At 37.5% G+C, this 22,679-nt stretch overlaps 1 protein-coding gene across 4 annotated transcripts in view; it reads right to left on the bottom strand.

The window, feature by feature from the left end:
- The window catches only part of slc4a5b (solute carrier family 4 member 5b), a 53,153-nt gene extending 31,383 nt beyond the window's left edge, over window positions 1-21,770 (bottom strand). For 2 of the 4 annotated variants that reach the window (XM_083569047.1, XM_083569048.1), the window contains exons 1-2: window positions 1,434-1,763; window positions 167-293 (exon numbers count right to left, since the gene is read on the bottom strand). In XM_083569047.1, the coding sequence (XP_083425173.1) occupies window positions 167-293; window positions 1,434-1,533 (227 nt within the window). In that variant the 5' untranslated portion in view covers window positions 1,534-1,763. Of the gene's footprint in view, window positions 1-166; window positions 294-1,433; window positions 1,764-10,691; window positions 10,890-11,654; window positions 11,757-21,538 lie in introns of those variants that run through there. The other 2 variants (XM_083569046.1, XM_083569049.1) reach the window with 2 other exon arrangements.
- Window positions 21,771-22,679: the final 909 nt, after the last annotated feature.

Here is a 22,679-nt window from a genome sequence, read left to right as displayed (position 1 = left end):
TGCCCCTTTTTCTCATCAAACCTCCTTCATAGGCAATAGATAAGAGCCACTTGTCTCCAGCGGTGGCAAAGTCAAATCAGTGTATAGTCCTTTCAGGGTTTCATAGACATAATCATGTATGTGCATGGCTCTGATTAAGTGAGCATGAAAATGATATGTGCGTTACCTTGCTGATTCTTTCCACTCCAGTTCTCCACCTTCATGGTGCAATGTATCCATCTCTGTGAAGAGTGTTGGCGTGGTGTCATCATCCTCTCCAAGAATGCAGCGCAGTCTGGCTGCAGCTGGTGACCCTGACAAACAAACACACACACACACACACACACACACACACACACACACACACACACACACACACACACACACACACTAGTATATTACAAAATACAAAAAAAATAATTGGACCATTAATTCACTGCCCTTCCTACCTAAAAAGGAAAGGCTCATTAAGACAAGAAGTTTTTTTAGGTGACATATTCTTCTAATCTATGTATACACGTTGCCATTCATAAAAAAATATTTTGCATGCATATTTCTGAATGTCTTTTGACTATTTAGAATATTAATTAGAATGTGCTTGTTTATTCAGCTAAGCCATTCCAATGCCCCCAATCCCCTAATCCCTCTGATCAAAATTATACAAGCCTAAAATTATCTGAATGCTTTGAATTTATGAATTTACTACCTATTTTACAGTTTATCTGTTAACAAGGTATGTGAAAAATACCAATTAATATTAATAATGACTGCAATAATTCTTAAGACAAAGCAAATTACAGCATAGCAATGTGTGTTTTCAAAACTCCTGGTAAGCACAAGTTTCTTATTTTTTTTCTCACCTTGGCTCCCTGCCATCATGGCCACGAGGATTATTAGCATGTGGTTGTTTTTCTCTAGTTGTTAACTATTATATAATCCTACTGATCCTGTGGCTCAACCCGAGCCATATCCACCAGTGGAATGTTTTTTTCAGTGTGGAAAATTACAGCTTATATTAAAGTGTTGCTGTGCTTTTTTTCTTGAATAAGCGGCAGCATTTCAAAGTAAACCAGAATCAAAACACAATTATTTTTTCTCATATGGTAGCAGCAGTCTTAAATTTAGTTGCCTGGAATGAGTGATCAAACACTAGCACATAAATTACATAAAAGGTATTTTGGTCTAATCATACAGTACTCAAGCTTCAGTTATGTTCTGTGAGTAAGGCACCTTACAGTACATAAAACCACTATGGAAAAATGTGTGAGATGCTGACTAAAGGCACGGGAGCAAAGAAGATTACGCCCAACAAAAATATAACAGGTGTGAAAAAAATCATCTAAACATCTTACTTTATCAATTCATGTTACAGTGTTTGAGAAACAGTGTAGGGGATTTTTATTTAAAATGAACACACAAAAAATCAAGATGATGTGAAAAAGTATTGACTTTACCTGATAGAGATGCGCAGGAACCCAAACCAGAGGAAAAAGTTTGAATTGAAACCTGAAGGGAGCACGATGCTAGTGGTATATCTGAGCTTCTCTGATCCATCTTCAAATTACCTTACCAATTTCTCTGAAAATTTCTGGCGTGTAGACAAATGTCTTCCGTTAAACCTATGGTTTCTTCAACTTCTTTTTCCCTCTTGACTGTAACTTTTCACTTTTTTTTCTTTATTTTCTAGTTCATTTCTCAGTGCCTTGTTCTGTACCATTTCCACATATTACTGGTGCCTCGTGATCCAGTGCTTTTAAATAAGCCTATGCCAAATTCAAGGACAAAGTAAAGTGCCTTATGCATGAAAGCCCTAACAAGTGTTCTCCTCCTCCACCTACAATGAGCCCTCCTCTTGATTTTTTCCATTCCCCTCTTAAATTATAATAAAAAACAAAGCAATATTAAACTATATTACAATATAAGTAATTACATATTGGATATACAATATTACAATATAAGTAATTACATATTGGATAATTTCCATAAATTAATTGGAAAAAATGGGAATTATGAAGTGTACTTCACTCAAACTTTCTATCTATCTAGTATCTCACAAAAGTAAGTACACCCCTCGCATTTCAGCAAATATTATAGTATATGTTCTCAAGAAACAATACTATAGAAATGAAACGTGGATATACAGTATATCTCCCGTTTATCATGGTGGTTACGGTTCAAAACCTCCTGTGACAAACCAAAAAACGCAATAAAAACGCCACCCCTTAAAATGCTATTTTATGTATACAGTACTGTACTGTATTAACATTTACAATTCCACAATAAACCGGAGGGGCAAGATTCAAACCGCAATATAGCAGAGGATTACTGTATTTTAGAGTTGTCAGTGTGCAGCTTGTATAGCAGTACAGAGTTACTGTCCTCTAAAAATAACTCAACATACAGCAATTATTGTCAAAATAGCTGCCAACAAAAGCAAGTACACCCTCAGTGATAACAGTTGTCCACTTGTCATATTTTTCATGTTAACGTTTTTGTCTGCTTGACAGGACCAAACAAATTTGTGTATCTTGTATCTAATGAGCAGTTTGGTGCTTTAAGTACAATTCTCTCATACTGACCACTGGATGTTCAACATGGCACCTCATAGCAAAGAATCTCTGAGGATTTGAGAAGTAGAATTGTTGCTCTCCACAAAGATGGCCTAGGCTATAAGAAGATCGGTAACACCCTGAAATTGAGTTACAGTACAGTAGACAAGGTCATACAGAGTTTTTTCAAGTTGGGTTCCACTCGGAACAGGTCTCGTAAGGGTTGATCAAAGAAGTTGAGTCCTTGTGCTGTTCGTCGGGTGCAAAAGCTGGCTTAAAAAAACAGACACATGAGTGCTGCCAGCATTGCTTTAGAGGTTGCAGAAGCAGAAGATGCACTTGTCAGTGCTCAGACCAGGTTTGCATAGTCATCATTCCAGAAGAAAGCTTCTTTCGAAGCTGGCTCACAAGAAAGCCTTCAAACAGTTTGCTGAATACAACCTGTTTAAGATCAGAGAAACATGTACTGTGACATTTTGAAGCAGAACATGACACCTCCCTTCAAAAACTGGAAACACAGCAGTTTTCCAACATAACGACCCCCAAAAACACTGTCAAGATGACAACTGCCTTGCTGAGGAAGGTGAAGGTGAAGGTGATGGAGTGACCAAGTGTGTCTTCAGACCTGAACCCTATTGAGCACCTGTGAGGCATCCTCAAGTGGAAGGTGGAGAAGCGCAATGTGTCTAACATCCAGCAGCTATATATATATATATATATATATATATATATATATATATATATATATATATATATATATATATATATATATATATATATATATATATATATATATATACAGGATATATATAGAATGTAGGTTGGTGCTTCTGATAGTGTTTAAGCAAGCAGCAAGGCCCCTATCATTCATATATATAGACTGTGTGTATATATATATATATATATATATATATATATATATATATATATATATATATATATATATATATATATATATATATATATATATATATATATAATCTAAAAAAAAAAATCCAGAAATCACAATGTATGATTTTTTTAACTATTTATTTGTATGATACAGCTGCAAATAAGTATTTGAACACCTGAGAAAGTCAATGTAAATATTTGGTACAGTAGCCTTTGTTTGCAATTACAGAGGTCAAACGTTTCCTGTAGTTTTTCACCAGGTTTGCACACACTGCAGGAGGGATTTTGGCCCACTCCTCCACACAGATCTTCTCTAGATCAGTCAGGTTTCTGGCCTGTAGCTGAGAAACACGGAGTTTGAGCTCCCTCCAAAGATTCTCTATTGGGTTTAGGTCTGGAGACTGGCTAGGCCACGCCAGAACCTTGCTATGCTTCTTACAGAGCCACTCCTTGGTTATCCTGGCTGTGTGCTTCGGGTCATTGTCATGTTGAAAGACCCAGCCTCGACCCATCTTCAATGCTCTAACTGAGGGAAGGAGGTTGTTCCCCAAAATCTCGCAATACATGGCCCCGGTCATCCTCTCCTTCATACAGTGCAGTCGCCCTATCCCATGTGCAGAAAAACACTCCCAAAGCATGATGCTACCACCCCCATGCTTCACAGTAGGGATGGTGTTCTTGGGATGGTACTCATCATTCTTCTTCAGCTCCTCCCGTGTAGTTCTGGGCTGATTTCTCACCTTCCTCAGGATCATTGAGACCCCACGAGGTGAGATCTTGCATGGAGCCCCAGCCCTGAAGGCGATTGACAGTCATGTTTAGCTTCTTCCATTTTCTAATGATTGCTTCAACAGTGGACCTTTTTTCACCAAGCTGCTTGGCAATTTCCCCGTAGCCCTTTCCAGCCTTGTGGAGGTGTACAATTTTGTCTCTAGTGTCTTTGGACAGCTCTTTGTTCTTGGCCATGTTAGTAGTTGGATTCTTACTGATTGTATGGGGTGGACAGGTGTCTTTATGCAGCTAACGACCTCAAACAGGTGCATCTTATTTAGGATAATAAATGTAGTGAAGGTGGACATTTTAAAGGCAGACTAACAGGTCTTTGAGGGTCAGAATTCTAGCTGATAGACAGGTGTTCAAATACTTATTTGCAGCTGTATCATACAAAAAAATAGTTTAAAAATCATATATTGTGATTTCTGGATTTTTTTTTTTTAGATTATGTCTCTCACAGTGGACATGCACCTACGATAAAAAAATTCAGACCCCTCCATGATTTTTAAGTGGAAGAACTTGCAAAATAGCAGGGTGTTTTATATATATATATATATATATATATATATATATATATATATATATATATATATATATATATATATATATATATATATATATTTAAACACACACATACAACCTAAAATTTTTATTTTTGTTTCATGAAATTGTATTAATTTATTCCCAACAGTCTATTCTTTTCATATTGTTCATTAGCGTTTCTTTAGGCTGCACTGCTTCCAGTACGTGTATGTGGATGTTAGATATTTTGTCCAATCATATTTCAGCCTCTGTGTGCTGCCATGTCAATCTAATCTGCCCAGAGCCTTCAGAAACAGTAGTGCTGGCCAATGTACCTTAGACTATATAAGCAATGGGTCTGTTTCTTTAACCAATCAGATTTCAAATTCACCTCACAGCGCCATCTAGCTGCCCCTGAATAGTGTCAGCATTTTTTTCGTCCTCTGATTGGTTGTTCAGAGGGAAACTGTTACAGCCAAGTTCAACTAGCAAAACACGTCTGTAGCGCTCTGCACATATTAATAAATCTGAGTTAGATTTTTTATTTTTATGCCCACATTGGCTAATGGGGAAAGAGAAATTTATTTGGCCTCTGACATACTTAAAAATCAATTTTCAAGGCGGACTTTTCCAGAAAAGCTATAAATCATGAGAAGAGTTCGGCCAACCCTGAAGCTAGCTTGCTTGTCTCAGCCCAGGAAAGGGGTTTGTTTGTCACTTCCAGATCAGTGCCTACAAGCGGTACCACTGGCTTTTAGCCTCTGAGCAGTGTTGCAAATTATGTGAGTATGTATTATGAGTATGCATCTCTGGTGAGTTTGATGTTGCAGCCTGATACTACAATCGTCAAATTTGTAAATTTTTTTCACTAATCTGCTTTCCATTTTTCATACCCAATAATGACAAAGTGAAAACCCTAAGACCCTTTATATAAGAATCACTCCCTTTTTTCAAAAACTATTGAAAATTAGTTTAGTTGCTTTTCAATTCTCTTTATCATTGCCGAGATGTTTCTCCACTTTGACTGGAGTCTACCTGTTGAAAAGTTAATTGATTGAATATGATTTGGATAGACACATGCCTTTTTATTGATGGCCTCACAGGTGACAATGCATATTAGAGTAAAAACCAAGCCATGAGGTCAAAGGAGCTGCCTGCAGAGCTCAGAGACAGGGTTGGTGCAAGGCACAGATCTACAAGAAAAATTACAAGAGCACAAAATTCTTTACATAATCCTCAAATTCTCAAATGAAAGAAGTGTGGCACAACCAGGACTCTTCCAAGAGCTGGTCCCCCGGCCAAACTAAACAATCAGGAAAAAGGGCCTTAGTAAGAGAATTGTTTAAGAACTCGATGGTCACCTGTTTAAAGAAAGCACATAGTTCTAGAAAGACAATTGCAGCCCTCCACTAATCTGGAGTTTATTTCAGTGTGATCAGGGTTCAGGGAAAACTGAATGGAACAAAGTACAGAGATATCCTCAATAAAACATGTTCTACAGCACTCAGGACCTCAGTCAGTGTTAAAGGTTCACCTTCCAACATGACAACAAACCTAAGCACACAGAAAAGACAACAGAGGATTTGCTTAGGGGCAACTCTGTCAATGTCTTAGAGGGGCCAAGCCAGAGCTCTGACTTGAACCCTATTGAACATCTCTGGAGAGACCTGTATGTGTCAGTGAAAAAATCCCAGACTCTAGACAGCCATACTCAGAAAATACTCCAGATCCGGACAGAAAGTGTTTGTCCACTGATGGTACCTATCCCATTTGGCAGAAAATCCTACAACCCAAGTGTGCAAAGATTGCTACCATATCCAAAATAACTCGAGGCTGTATTTGTTGCCAAAGGTGTTTCAAGTACTGAAGGGTCTAAATACTTATGCATGTGATATTTCATTTTTCTTTGTTTATTAAAAAAAAATATAGATCGATAGATCGATAGATATAGATATATCTTCTTCTTCTTTCGGCTGCTCCCATTAGGGGTCGCCACAGCGGATCATTCGTTTCCATACCACCCTGTCCTCTACATCTGCCTCTTTCACACCAACTACCTGCATGTCTTCCCTTACCACATCCATTAACCTCCTCCTTGGCCTTCCTCTTTTTCTCCTACCTGGTGGCTCCATCCTCAGCATTCTTCTACCAATATAATTCATGTCCCTCCTTTGCACATGTCCAAACCATCTCAATCTCGCCTCCCTCACCTTGTCACCAAAACATCCTACATGCGCTGTCCCTCTAATAAACTAATTTCTAATCTTGTCCATCCTTGTCACTCCCAACGAAAACCTTAACATCTTCAGCTCTGCTCCACCTCCTGTCTTTTACTCAATGCCACTGTCTCTAAACCATACAACATCGCAGGTCTCACCACAGTCCTATAAACTTTCCCTTTCATTCTTGCAGATACCCTACTATCACAAATCACTTCTGTCACTCTTCTCCACCCACTCCACCCTGCCTGCACTCTTTTCTTTACTTCTCTAACACACTTTCCAGTACTTTGCACTGTTGACCCCAGGTACCTGAACTCCTCCACCTTCTCCAGCTCTTCTCCCTGCAACCGCATCACTCCACTGCCCTCCCTCTCATTCACACACATGTATTCTGTCTTATTCCTTCTGAGTTTTATTCCCCTTCCCTCCAGCGAATATCTTCACCTCTCCAGGCTCTTCTCAACCTGCTCCATACTCTCACCACAAATCACAATATCATCCACAAACATCATAGTCCAGGAAGACTCCTGTCTGACCTCATCCGTCAACCTGTCCATCACCACTGCAAACAGAAAGGGGCTCAGGGCCAATCCTTGATGCAGTCCAACCTTCACCCTGAACCAGTCTGTCGTACCTACTGCACACTTCACTGCCGTCACACTGTCCTCATACATGTCCTGCACCACCCTCACATACTTCTCTGACACACCTGACTTCCTCATACAGTACCACAACTCCTCTCTTGGCACTCTGTCATACGCTTTCTCTAAATCCACAAATACACAATGCAATTCCTTCTGTCCCTCTCTATACTTCTCCATCAACATCCTCAAAGCAATTAAGGCATCTGTGGTGCTCTTCCTCGGCATGAAACCATACTGTTGCTCACAGATGGTCACCTCTTCTCTCAGCCTGACTTCCACTACTCTTTCCCATAACTTCATGGTGTGACTGATCAACTTAATTCCCCTGTAGTTACTGCAAGACTGCACATCTCCTTTATGCTTAAAGATCGGTACCAGCACACTTCTTCTCCATTCCTCAGGCATCTTCTCACCTTCCAAAATCCTGTTAAACAATCTGGTCAAAAACTCCACTGCCATCTCTCCTAAACATCTCCACGCTTCTACCGGTATGTCATCTGGTCCAACCGACTTTCCACTCTTCATCCTCTTAATCGCTGCTCTCACTTTATCCTTACTAATCCTATCTACATCCTGCTTCACCAACTCCACATCATCCAACCTTCTCTCTCTCTGATTTTCCTCATTCATCAGCTGCTCAAAATACTCCCTCCACCTTCTCAACACACTCTCCTCACTAGTCAACACATTTCCCCCTCCATCCTTTTTTGCTCTAACTTGCAGTACATCCTTCCCAGCTCTGTCCCTCTGCCTGGCCAATCGGTATAAATCTTTTTCTCCTTCCTTAGTGTCCAACTTCTCATACAGCTCCTCATATGCCTTTTCCTTGGCTTTCAGACCACCATCCGATGTTGTCTATCTACACTGTCCCCTGATTACACCTTACAGTCTCCAATTTCCTTCAGGTTGCATCTCCTGCATAGCACATAGTACACCATTTCTCTTTCCATCCACACCATGATCTTCCTCCTCTCCTTCTTCTCCTTCGGCCAGCAGTAGCCCAATTTCCACCGGTACCCTGTCGACTAACGATACCTGTGGCAGTTGTTGTTAACCCGGGCCTCGACCGATCTGGTAGGAAATTCTTATTTGTGATCCGCATATTTGATTTGGCAAATGTTTTTACGCTGGATGCCCTTCCTAACGCAACCCTCCCCATTTACCCGGGCTTGAGACCGGCACTAAGAGTGCACTGGCTTGTACATCCATAATGGCTGGGTTGATAGATATAGATATATAATCTGCATTATTGTATGAGGAAGTCAGGTGTGTCAGAGTAGTATGTGAGGGTGGTGCAGGAGCAGGACATGTATGAGGACAGTGTAACAGCAGTGAAGTGTGCAGTAGGAATGACAGACTGGTTTAAGGTGAAGGTTGGAATGCATCAAGCATCGGCTCTGAGCCCTTTCCTGTTTGCAGTGGTGATGGACAGGTTGACGGACGAGGTCAGAATTGTGATTTGTGGTGAAAGTAGGGAGCAGGTTGAGAAGAGCCTGTAGAGGTGGAGGTAGGTGCTGGAGAGAAGGAGAATGAAAGTCAGTAGGAGTAGGACAGAGTACATGTGTGTGAATGACAGGAAGGGCAGTGGAGTGGTGCAGTTGCAGGAAGAAGAGGTGGAGAAGGTGGGGGAGTTTAGCTACCTGGGGTCAACAGGGCAAAGTAATGGAAAGTGTGTTAGAGAAGTAAAGAAAAAAGTGCAGACAGGATAGAGTGGATGAAGAAGAGTAACAGGAGTGATTTGTGAAAGAAGGGTATCTGCAAAAGTGAAAGGGAAGGTTTATAGGACTGTGGTGAGACCTGCGATGTTCTATGGATTAGAAGCATAGAATAAAAGACAGGAGGTGGAGCTGGAGGTAGAAGAGCTGAGGATGTTAATGTTTTTGTTGGGAGTGACGAGGATGGACAGAATTAAAAAATTAGTTTATTAGAGGGACAGCACATGTAGGACGTTTTGGAGACAAAGCGGGGGAGGCGAGATTGAGATGGTTTGGACATGTGCAGAGGAGGGACATGGGGTATATCGGTAGGAGAATGCTGAGGATGGAGCCACCAGAAAAAAGAAAAGAGGAAGGCCAAGAAGGAGGTTCATGGATGTGGTGAAGGAAGACAAGCAGCTAGTTGATGTGAAAGAGGCAGATGTAGAGGACAGGGGGGTATGGAGACGGATGATCCGCTGTGCTGACCCCTAATGGGAGCAGCCGAAAGAAGAAGAAGAAGATATATCTATATAGATCTATCGATCTATCGATCTATCGAGCTATATTTTTCATTCATGTGGATGTCACTTTGACACGTACCATCTACCTAAACATTGTTGCAGATCATGTACACCCCTTTATGGCAACAGCACTCTCTAACATACCACCCTCCAAATTCTCTAGATGTCAAACAAATTAAGCATTTGTGGGATGTGTTTACCAAACATGTCAGATCTATGGTCCTATATTGCAACTTCCAACGCTTAAAGGACCTGCTGCTTATTTATTAGTGCCAGATACCACTGCAGACCTTAAGTGGTCTTGTGTAGTTCATGCATTGACTGGTTAGAATTGTTTGAAGGAATAAGGGAGAACTACACAGTATTATATAGATGGTTTTGATATTATGATTGATCAGTTATGTTATATTTTACATTATATACTGTATATGTCACAGATTTAGATATATTCACTTGAATCACACTGTTGTTCACTGATTACCTGATGAAGTAATCTCACAATCTCACAAACTGCTAGAAAGAACCTTACCCACTGGATTACAACAGACTAATATACCAACCTACTGTATACATTTTATCACAATTATTAACATTTAAACAAGACTGCATTGCTTTTGACTTTTTTTTTAACAGTCAAGTCAGTATTTGCAAAAGATGTTGTATGGACCATGATTTGTAAAATGTTGGAACTTAGTGGAGTCCAAAGTGGATTTTAATTGTGGAATCTGACACATAGACACATGATTGACATTGATTTGATAGTCTTGTCACCTCATAAGGACATGCATTTAACATCAAGTGACAATACAAAGCATTAAAATGTTTTTAATTTATAATTTAATTTATAAAAAAAAAAAAAGAGCATTTTTGAAAATTAAAGCATTAAACTTACTGTTAGAGTGTGCATCTGACAGCTGTTCATTTGAATCATGTCCTTCATTGTATTGATCATAATGTTCCACTTGCTCCTGACAATCACAGTGATGCCTTTCATGACTCCTGTTGTCATGCCGTGATGTGTGTCTGTGTTGGCGCCGCTTCTTTTTGTAACCTCTGGGCACTGGAACACCAATGTAAACAGACTGATGGTCTGAGACATGAGAGGGGAAGTAAAGCAAAGTAAAGGGAAGTAAAGTACTAAGTACTAAATGAATGAAATGAAAAGAAACATACCAACCAGAACCATAAATGCGATATTGACCCAATGTATCACTTCAAATGTACAAACCTGCTTTCCGTGCTGGGGATTCTTGTATATGTGAATTTAATTTGCATTTTGTTTCATATTACTAAAAACATTATGATCATTATTCCTCCAAGTTCATCCCACCCCCCCAAAACATGCCAGCATGTGGATGGCCTAATCAAAGGCATGAATGAATATATTAATGTGAAAGTTAATCCTATCCAGGTTGTAAGCCTGTTTTATGCAAAGTGTATCCAGGATAGACTCTTCTTGTAATCCTGACCAGAAGAATTTTATTGTTAAAAAATAGCCCATAAATACCAAACCGGACATTAAGCTTTAATTAATCTGTTTTAAAAAAATATATATATATATTAGTTCATACATTTGTAATATGTATATAAATGTATGAAGACATCTGCCAAACTCCTACGACCCACTTGAGAAAATGTAGGTCAAAGATTGTTGGGAGGTCTCATGGTTTAAAATGAAATGGAAAACGTAAAAAAAAAAAAAAAACTTTGATTATGTACTTGTATCAAAATTGTATGATTATAGCATTTGACAGCTTTGCCATTGTTATTACGCTGGAATGGAATACAAGGTATATGCAGTATATGTTAATATATTACTCTACAATAACAGGTGCATTAGAACAGGACATCCCACCATCATCGTCTTTATTGCGTCTACTTCTTTCACTGCTGTTATAGTAATCATAGTCCATTCTGTCAAGATAGAAAATAAGAGAGACAAATGAAATGACAATCTCTAAACTGGCATATAAAGGTGAAAATTATAATCTTGCTCGATACAATTACAATTAACGAGGATGAATCACTTCATCACAACCAGCTTGTGGTTTTGGTTTTGTTTTGTTTTGTTTTTTTTTACATTTTTTGCCTCCTGTTTTATCATATTTGTAATGTTTGTTTTTATACCTCCCTGTCTCTCTTTGCAAACCTGTGTGCCTGGTGCTTTGTAATGGTGTCTCAATCATGGTCTCACATTTACTGAGAAATTCTAAAGAAAAAATCTGGAATAAATGTATGTATTGTGCACTGAGCTTTACATGCAGTGGTGGAATACCTTGATGCAAATGTTTACCCTGGTCCTTTGAAGCATAATATAATGTGTTATATTTCAACATTCATCCATGAATTATTCATGACCACTTTTATAACCATATGGAAATAACTTGGCAAAGCATGTGTTATTGTTCCCCCACATTAAGAGCCCTGTGGGACCCCCTTACGTGATGATTCAATATATAAATCATGTTATTTTTATCAGGCACTTTTACAGCAAAGGCAAGTATCATGCATTCCAGTAAACTTTCTTTCGGCTTCTCCCATTAGGGGTTGCCACAGCGGACCATCCGCATGTTTTGATTTGGCACATGGATGCCCTTCCTAACGCAACCCTCCCACTGCACTGGTGGGAAGTAATGCAGAACAAATACTTTGTTAATGTACATAAGTAAAATTTCCTGTTATTAGTACTTTTCTTCACTATTTATGTTTCAGACAACTTTTAACATTCACTCATTAAATTCTTTTACACAAATATCTGTACTTTCTTCTCACATTTTCTAAACAGTCTAATTACTGAAGCATAATTTTGTGACATAATCAATATTTTTTTCTTCTTATTGCGTGCCATTTTCAGCCCATCAACCTATTTGCTGTCATTGCACAGCTTTTTCAACCTACCACTGGTGGATAATTTCCTGGCTATCACACACCACATACATAGGCTAGCCTATTAAGCTAACAACAATCAAGGCAAAAGGCAACTAAAAGTATGGGGCTAGTAAGGATTAGGCATTAGCCCTATGACATAATCTTTACTGTTCTCACTCCTACCTAAAGTCTTACAAATTCCACTATAGATTGTATTTTGTTGATTGTAAATCAGTTCACTGTTATAATTACCCAATAATTTACAGAACAATCCTATAAAAAGGTTTCATGTTTTGCTATATATTAGAAGAAATTAGAGAATAGACGAATAAAGGTATATCGTATCTTATCTCTTATTATAGTACAATATAGTACAAACCAAACCACACAATCTGTTCTCTATTTCTATCAAGCAATACATTAACTCCTGGAGTTTAATTAATTGCATTTAAATTGCTGGATTTGCCAATTATATCCTAATTGTTTCCTTTCTTGTTTTGGAGCTAAATCATTATCAGATACAGCTTTGGCAAAGAAATGCTCCCATGCAAGGAATTTCTTTAAAGGTTCGCACTGTATTTTTCTGTCACAAAATCTTGTGTCTATAATTCTATTTATTACTAGGTGCTTGTGTCCTAAATGCTCATTATTTAAGCTTTAATTAATCTGTTTATTTCTATATTTCATAATGCTTAGTGTGATCTCTGCATTCATCTGGTGCTTATTTGAGTAAGAATTATCCTTTTTAAGTGTTTTTGGTTACATTTTATTTTACTTACCTTGTGCCTTTGTACGCCACTCTCTGCTTTATCAGCCGCTTGAAAAACCATATTAATGTTATCAAGTTTAAGGTATTTCTTTCTATGATTATACGTGACAAAGCTTAAGCTACAACCACCTTCCTTGGCTCACAAGCAGGCAAAAGTGGTATGTGGAGGTATTTTGTGTTTATTTGTGAGTTGTCTGTTTTTCATGTACCTGAACATGTGACTGATGCTTTATTTGTCCTCTTTTTATTTGGCTCTATGGTGTATGTTGTTGGTCTCTATGTATTTAGACTATGTACATAAATAGAATAAACATCTGTTAAAAACAATCTCAGCCTTCGTGTTGTGACTAAATTTGTGGTCTTCAGATCTGAGTTCCCTTTTGAGTCTGGTTCCTCTCAAGGTTTCTTCCTCTTACCATCTCAGGGAGTTTTTGCTTTATAGGACTGTGGTGAGACCTGCTACTGTATGTTGTATGGTTTAGAACCAGTGGCATTGACTAAAAGACAGGAGGTGGAGCTGAAGGTAGCAGAGCTGAAGATGGGAGTTGGGAGTGACGAAGATGGACAGGATTAGAAAGAAGTTTATTAGAGGGACAGTGGATGTCGGATGTTTTGGGGACAAAGTAAGAGAGGCCTGATTAAGATGGTTTGGACATGTGCAAAGGAGGAACATGGGGTACATCGGTAGTAGAATGCCTAGGGTGGAGTCACCAGAAAGGAGGAAAAAAGGAAGGCCAAAAAGGAGGTTTATGGATGTGTTAAGGGAAGACATGCAGGTAGTTGGTTTGAAAGAGGCAGATGTAGAGGACAGAGTATTATGGAGATGGATGATCCGTTGTGCCGACCCCTAATGGAAGCAGTCGAAAAAAGAAGAAGAAGAAGTGCAGGGGACTAAAATTTCTTGAGGTCCAGTAAATGAACCCTCCTCACTAGCCAAACAATTATTTACCTTAAAACATGAATTAATGCTTTTTGCCATACTAAAGAAATTATTGTAGACATTTTTATTGGACACATTATAAATGAATAAATAAAAGGAAAAAGCTAAAGTGCTTTTGTTTTTGCTGAACTGAGATTACAGATCATAAGTAATGAACGGATACCTTAAAAATCTCATATCACATTTAAACTCCACACTTATTGTCTCTAACCTTAACCCTAGCTAAATGTATCTAATGTGTAACATTTCTTTCATCTATGCTTCACGTTGCATTGGTAAAATATCATTGCTGATGATATTTTACTAATGTAACTTGAAGCATAGAAGAAAAGGCAAAAATATGTTGCCAGTGTTGTAAAATTTTTAAAGTGCAAGAAACCCTTTATCTATTAATTTGTACAGTTTAATTAAAACAGTTAAGTCTATTAAAATGTAAATAACCTCAAATGAAAAAATGAAAAAATAAATCTTTTTATGTTTTCCTTTTTATGTTTCCTAAAACCCTCTGTATTCTCAGTGAACACTCAGATGCTCGTTATTGACTGCTGAGGGTAAATTTTTACAAAGTGTCTATGTTTAGTTTCGTAATGGAGTTTACTGTTTCCACTTTTGACAACCACAAAGGATGCCAGCCAATGAGTCACACAGGCCTCATACAGCTCGATGCAGGAAGAATAAATGCATATTTTTCCACCCATTCATCTCGATAAATTCGGCTTTCATCGTCAACTTTCTTATTTTTGAGAAAGGCATTGTTTTTCACTCACTGAAAGTTTCATCTGTTTGCGCATCGCTCTCTGCTGTCTTCACTGCACGCACAACTACACGTCTGATTGTAGCAACATTGAGCATAGTAATTGTAGTAGCGGCTTTACTGAGGTAACCTTGATGTGCCAGATATAAATTTGATTTTATTAGAAAATAGCATTTGCCATATATTTATTTCATTATATGAAAAGGTCCGGCTAGACCTATATTGCGGTCCGGATTCGGACCGGAGTCCGCCAGTTGGCGACCCCTGAGTGCATTCAGAACTGACATGCCAGACACAATAAAAATACATTGGAGTCCACTAAAGAAGTTATCGGTGCAGACCCTACTGTAGAAAAATCTGTCAGTGCTGTGCAGAAGATCGTACCACAACAGGTTAATAAAGCTGATCGCAAGTAAAAGAAGAAAAAGGGCTTAGTTAAGAAAATCAAACTGGAAGAGAGGAAGGGGAAGTGAAACAATAAGAGGAACTAAACACACAATGTATCATAAGCAAGGTACAAGTTAATGCTGCATGCATCAAGTGTGGAAAGGGGCAATAGTGTTCTGTACCTTCTCCACAGCAAAGTTAAGGTAAAGGCAAAGTTATGCTTTTGTAACCCCAAGAACGCTGACCTCAGCCTTGATTAAAGGCTAGTTCAACCAATCAAATAAATAACGAAGAAAAAGACGGACTAGGCTGTATTTCCAGTTTGAGGCCTTTTATTAAGTATTTTAATTATATTGGAGTTACATTGATGCTTTGGTGCAAAACTTACAAATTTACGCAAGCATGAAAATGTCACAATACTATAAGTGCAGTACTATGTCCCATATAATGCAGCATTTTTTTCACAATGCCATTAAAAGGCAAAACTGTGGCACTGATGTTATTTACTTAAGTCAGTGTGATTGCTCTGACTGAATACTGTCTTTTTAGTTTGGCTCATATCTAGAATCAGCCAGTATGAGGCAGTCTGTGAAGTGTCTGTCAGAAGAGGTGGAAAGAGTAATAAAATATTATACTCAAGTGAAATCTACTCAAGGCGGGATTCTATAGTATAGTATTTCAAAAAGGACAAGGAGATATAAATCTCAAACTGAATTTATTTGAGGGAACACCTTTACAAATTATATTGTATGAGGTATTTATGCCTAGAAAGTTTATTACCTGCAGGACACTCCCTGTTTGGAAGAGCATAGAGATGCATGTACACAGCAACAACAAAAAAACATTTTATCTCCCTAAAAGAAGTCTTTTTGCTGTGTTGCTGTCCCTGTGCTAGGCACTGTAGCTCTCCGGCTATGTCCCTGCACTGCTTATATGGGAAGCACGCTGACTAGAAACAAGTACCCTATACAAAGCTGCTCATTTTAATTGGATTATTAGCATTATAATCTAGGTAGAACAAAATGTAATATTCTTGCTATAGATAAAACAAACTATGAACCATTTATTTATTTGTTTACTGATTTTTACAGATTAGAAAATAATCTGTTTATTTCAGTAGCAAAAGTAAAGAAAGCAAGCAAAAATGCCACTACAGTCCATGACTTGTGTCCAATGTAATTTATGATCATTGGAGAACTCGCAAATACAGATTCAGAATTCAGACAGTCAGTGCTCTGTTGAACTCTGGCGTGTCCTGTACTGACTGGACTTTGATTGGAAACACTGTATTCTCAACATGAGTGTGTGATTGCTTATACAGCAATGCTCAACTCTAATCTAAACATCAGGAGATCTACTCTAAAGCAGTGAATAGCTGATAGAATTGCTATATTATTATAATTACAACATCTTCGTACGGGCTAGCTCAAAGCTGGATTCATAACACAAAACAAGTAACATAAATCACCTTTTTTTTGTTAAAAATCCGAATGATTAGCTGATTTTCCTATCTTACTCAATCCTCTTTTTCAAATTTGACATCCTAATTTTCCGGAGCATTATTTTGTTTACCCCTTGCATTATTTTTATTTATTGTATATATATATATATATATATATATATATATATATATATATATATATATATATATATATATATATATATATATATATATATATATTTATTTATTTATTTATTTTTTAGTAATGGATATGATTTTAAATGTAGTAAAGTACAATACTTCAAACAAAACATATTAAGTACATGTAAAATTACAGATTTGAAAAACTACTTTAAAAAGTAGAAGTCAGAAAGATGGCTTCTGTACGCTACATTGATTTGATTATTTTCTTCTATAAAAACACAATTACGCAGTGGGAAGAGAATCCAAAATAGACTCTTTTTAGTGTACATTTAGTGAATATAGGAACTTCTCTCTGATGAAAAGTCACTGTTCCTTGATCTGGCTTTCAGCTTCATAATTTTTCAAATATCCATGTCAACTTAAATAAATGAGTTTCAAACAAATGCAGAAATACAGTCCATGACATCTAGATCACAAAATGCTGATTTTTTCAAGGTTGGGAAAGCATGTTGGCTTGTTTCTATAGATGTGTGATCTGAACTCTGAGCTTACACTTAAATGCATTTACTGCACTTATCATGTAGGGCAGGTGTCAGTGTTCTCCTTGGAGTTTACTGTTGAGTGTAATCAGTTTTTCCATCAAGTCTGTCAGAAACACTAGGCCCAACAGCCACACATAATCTAAAAGTTCCTTGGGCTCCTTGTTCCTTGCAGAATATAAAAAGGTTGAAGGTCAATAAAGCATTGTAACATTTACAGCATTTGGCAGACTCCCTTATCCAGAGCAACTTCCAACCATCTTATTCATGCAACTGAGCAGCTATAGGGTCAAGGGCCTTGCTCAAGGGCCCAGTAGTGGCAACTTGGTGATGGTGGGATTTGATCTCACCCCACTTACCCACGACTTAACCTCGGGACATCAGCGACCCCTGGTCTTCTTATCTGGCATTAAGCTCATCCAGTAACACCTTAACTAAGTGATGCTGAAGTGTTTTTTTTGCTGGTATTAAGTTTATAAATATGAGCACTGGCATTATTATATGACAAAAGTACATGACTTTTTCAGCAAAGACCTGCTGATGAATCACACAACGATAACTCTCGAAGTCTGAAAAATCAGGGACATTACGGCAGAGTGTATAAAACTAGGGCACACACTATGCTTTGTCAGCATTTGCTACCATTAAATGAACAGTAATATCTTTTCCACTGATTTATTCACTGACCTCTTGATCTTTAAAACTTCTTTGTCACTGACGCAGGGCCATGATGTACAGTATGGAGTGCATTTTAAATGTCATCTTTGTTTTTAAAATCCTTTAAAATAATGAACATTGCTTCTTTGAGCAAAAAGTGACATGAAATTATGCTTCAGCAGCAGCCTTATTTTGAGCAGCAGATTTTGTAAAAAGTGATTGCTGGGCTGAGTGACTGTGCAAAATCAAAAAGGATATCAGCCAGTTTGCCAGAGTGGTTGAGTTCCAGTTGGAATTGGAATAGAGCAGTTACCCAATTACTAAGACGAAAGCAAAAGATTCCCTGATTTCAAATACTTTGTTAAATTTCTCAACAAGGAAGCTGTTGGGAAAATTACCATACAAAGGATGTGCTAACACAAGATAAGAGTACGATGAATTAGGATTAGGAATTAGAAAATTTGGCTGCGACACGTCAATAACCTGTCTTTTGTAAAGATACCATGATTTTATGTGCCATAAACATTCATGTTATGTTGCACTCTGTTTTTGGTAAGTCTAGAGTCACCCCAAAAAAGTTAATGATCTCATGACTAAAGAGCTCGGCTGCAGTGGTCGATGCACAAACTGGTGATTTGCTTATAATAGTAATATTGGACTGACTACAAGGTTGTCCTAGTTTATATTAATAATGATGCAAGGTGGTTCCCTGTATATGTAGCCAACGAAATTCAAAAATCAGCACAAGCACTGACCCTTGCCATTAGAGATGTGTTGCTTCAGACCAAGCTAACCCAGCTAACCACGCCTCTTGTGGGCTTATTGTAATGGAACTCATGGGATCAAACTTGTTTACTTGCCCACATTTTCTATGGCAAAGAGAATTTCCTTAGGAGGACATTAGGCTGGGATAGGTTAGTGATGAAAACCTAAAGCTTAAAAAGGTACAGGTTCTTCCAGCCAAGGCAAGGGCAGAGAGGTCTTTGTAAAATTGCCTGTTAAGGTTTTTGGATTGGAAGAGAGTATTGAAGGCCATAGCAAGACTTGTTGTGCAAAGAGCATAAAAGGTTTGGTAGAAAGATCCAACAAATCCACAACTATTAAAGAAAGAAAGAATGGTGAACAATTTATAACCTGTACAGTCTAAGAAGTAGTGTTCAGTGTTAATATCAAGCCTCTCAGACAAAGGAATTATAATTTTCTTCAAGATAATTCAAATCAGTCCAACAAGCTGCATAAGTTAAGTAAGTTTGTCAATTACCATGATATCCTATTGTAGGAGGAAGATTGACACAAGCTCATGCATCTTACCTACTCATAAAATAATTTCACGAAAAGGTGCAACATTAAACTCATTGCATGACCATCAATTAAATCCTCTCCAATGACATTTGGGTTCTGGCTAGATTGATGTTAGTTTTATATTTGTCTTCTTTTATTCAGTTCTACCATGTTTGGTGTTGGTGTCTACAGTACATTGATGAGTCCCGTAAACATCTGTGAAAGGAATTTTATTTCACATTATGACTAAACCTATTTGCTGCTGTACCTAATCCCACTTGTATTTCAGCTTTCCTACAGGGGATAAACTTATCACAGTACAATAGAGACTTATACTTTTTTTGGAAAAGAAATGATTATCCCAGTAGTCATGTTTACAGTGTGAGCATGCTAAACTTTAAAAACAATACATTAGATCCATTTTACTATGGTGCGGATTACGCAGTGTAACCCAGAAGAGGAGTTGTGACCTGTTCCTCTAAGGGGTTCTATCTCATTGTGAGTTTGTACTTGCCACAATCCTCTGTTGCTTGCTCATTATGATTTTAAATCTTTAAAACTACTATGTTTCATTCATTCATTCATTTTCTCCCGCTTATCCGTAATCCTCACAGCACCGTCCCTTACGGTCCCTCCTGCAGGAGGGACCTACTATGTCTTTTGCTAAAATGTCACTTTTCAAGCTGTAAAACATGTGAAAACTCAAGTTCAACCACCCCCCCCCATCCCAAAAAAAAACCCCCACAAGATTCCGTATTCACAAACCGATACAGACAGATTAGAGCAATATGCAAAAGAGAAAAAAAAGAAAACATGCCTGTAATCTTTAAAAACAAAAGTCTGGGGCACATTAGTGACCTAATTAAATTATATGTTTTATTAACCTGAGGTTAATAAAGATCTCATGGCAAAACTGCATCTATGATAGAGAAGCACCTGATCAGCTTAGAAATATCTGCCTTGTGACCACATAGCACAGAACATGGACATGCATCCTCACCAGATCAATGTGAGAAAAAGCCAATGAGGATGTAATTAAAACAGAGCTCCTGCTGCTATATTACCTCATCATAGTGCCAGCAGATACATATTTATTGTGTAACAGGATGTCACCACCTACATAGCAAATAATTAGGGATGCGCAATCAAGTTAAATAATGTTATGGTAATTTTAAAAGTATAAAACTATTCTAGAGAAAGGAGCAATTGCTTTCAGGCTTTCCTAGGATGAATATTCGACATGTATATTTACTATAATCAATCCACCGTCCTTCATGCTGAATGAACAACAGCTCTCAGGGAAGTCAATAATCAGCACTGACAGTATTATTGATTAGCCTGCAAAACACTTAGAAATGCACACAGTTTTACATTTTATCTTTATCTGTGAAACATTCATTTATTTATTAAGGATAGTACAGAATTGCACATAGTGTAACTGAAGCCTCTGATCAAAGATGTTTTACTCACCTCTAAGAGATATAAGCAGTAACACCCTTTCTGCATACTAATTAATATGTGCTATTTTGTTTAAAAAAATATATGTGGCAACAACTTTGACTTTTCAACTATTAATATTGCATTAATTTATTTTTTTTTTAGAACATAGTATCCTTAGAACAGAAAATCTCTAGAAAGCAGGGATATGCAAAGAAAATAATTTTACTGTACTGTAATGTACAGTATGTATGACAAATAAAGGCTTCTTCTTAAATTCCATATCCAGCTGTATTTGCATGAACATTGTATGGGTTTATTTACAACCAGAATAGTTAACTTACCTCTTTGTTTTCTATTTAATACAAGACTTGGTGATTCTGTTTAATTCTGGCTACTGCATGAATAATTATTCTTTTGGTGATGGCATAACCAAAAAGAAGCGTACTAAAAGATGCTGTAGTTGAGCTGAGCTTGATGAGTGTGACTAACCAAATTTCAACAATAAAATATTAAATCTACATTTTATAAGGAAAAGCCTTACCTTAGAAACCAAGAAGCATTAACTCACAGATGCAAGAAAGTTCATGTGTCACAGGTGAGCAGTGCAACAAGCAGTTATATATCTCTACAAAGAAAACAAGAGAATTAACTACTAATTGCATTAGCCTGGTCAAAGATGAATACTTGTCACTCTCTTGCTTTCAGCACTAGCACTGTGTGGATGGTTACTGCCTAAGGTCTGGATAAGAGTGAACAAAAGATGATTACAGGAAATCTATTTGGGGCACAGTAAATGTGCATAATATATATGAGGCACAGAAAATGGCATGCACCTTTTACTGTCTAGTTTCAGAGATGCTTTTTTACAATTCTATTTGGAAAAGTACAATTGAAAATATTTTGAAAATATATGCTATGAATTGTTCAAATAGTAATAAAACAAAAATGAATGGGTATAAATAAAACATATTTATGCCTCCTAGGTTTGCCTGATAACAAAAAAAATAACCATTTAAGCCACCCACTCATCTTCCCCTATATACGTACAGTCATTGAGTTAACACAAACAAAAACACCAAGTAACAAATAAACATGAACATGAAAATGATCACAATCTGTGAGTGAGAATATTTCCTGACATAGCATCCCCCCTGAAAGGACTTTTCCTAGAGTCCATTTTCTATAGGCCAAAACTCATTTAAAATAAATTGAAGCAAAGTAAAAATCTATTCTGTGATCAGATGAATCGAAATGTAACATTTTAACATTTCTTTTGGAAACCATAGACGCGATGTCCCTCGGACAAAAGAGGAGAGAGACCATCTGGCTTGTTATCAGTACTCAGTTCAAATTCTTGCCTTTCTGAAGTTGTGGGGTACATCAGTGTCTATAGAATGGGCAGTTTTCACATCTGGAAAGGCACCATTAATACTGAAAGGTATATACAGGTTTTAGAGCATCATATGCCTTCACCCAGACAATGTTTTTAAATGGAAGGCCTTGGATAATTTAGCAAGACAATGCTAAACTGCATACTGCATTTGTTACAATTCCTTGCTTTATAGTAAAACATTTGGGCTGCTGAACAGGCCTGCCTGCAGTGCAGACATTTTACTATTTAAAAACATATATAGCATCATGAAACATACAACAGAATACC

The sequence above is a fragment of the Silurus aristotelis genome, assembly GCF_946808225.1.
Source record: "Silurus aristotelis genome assembly, chromosome: 18".
NCBI classification, from domain to species: domain Eukaryota; kingdom Metazoa; phylum Chordata; class Actinopteri; order Siluriformes; family Siluridae; genus Silurus; species Silurus aristotelis.
Note: the sequence above shows the minus strand (reverse complement) of the source record. Positions and strands in the feature narration are given on the sequence as shown.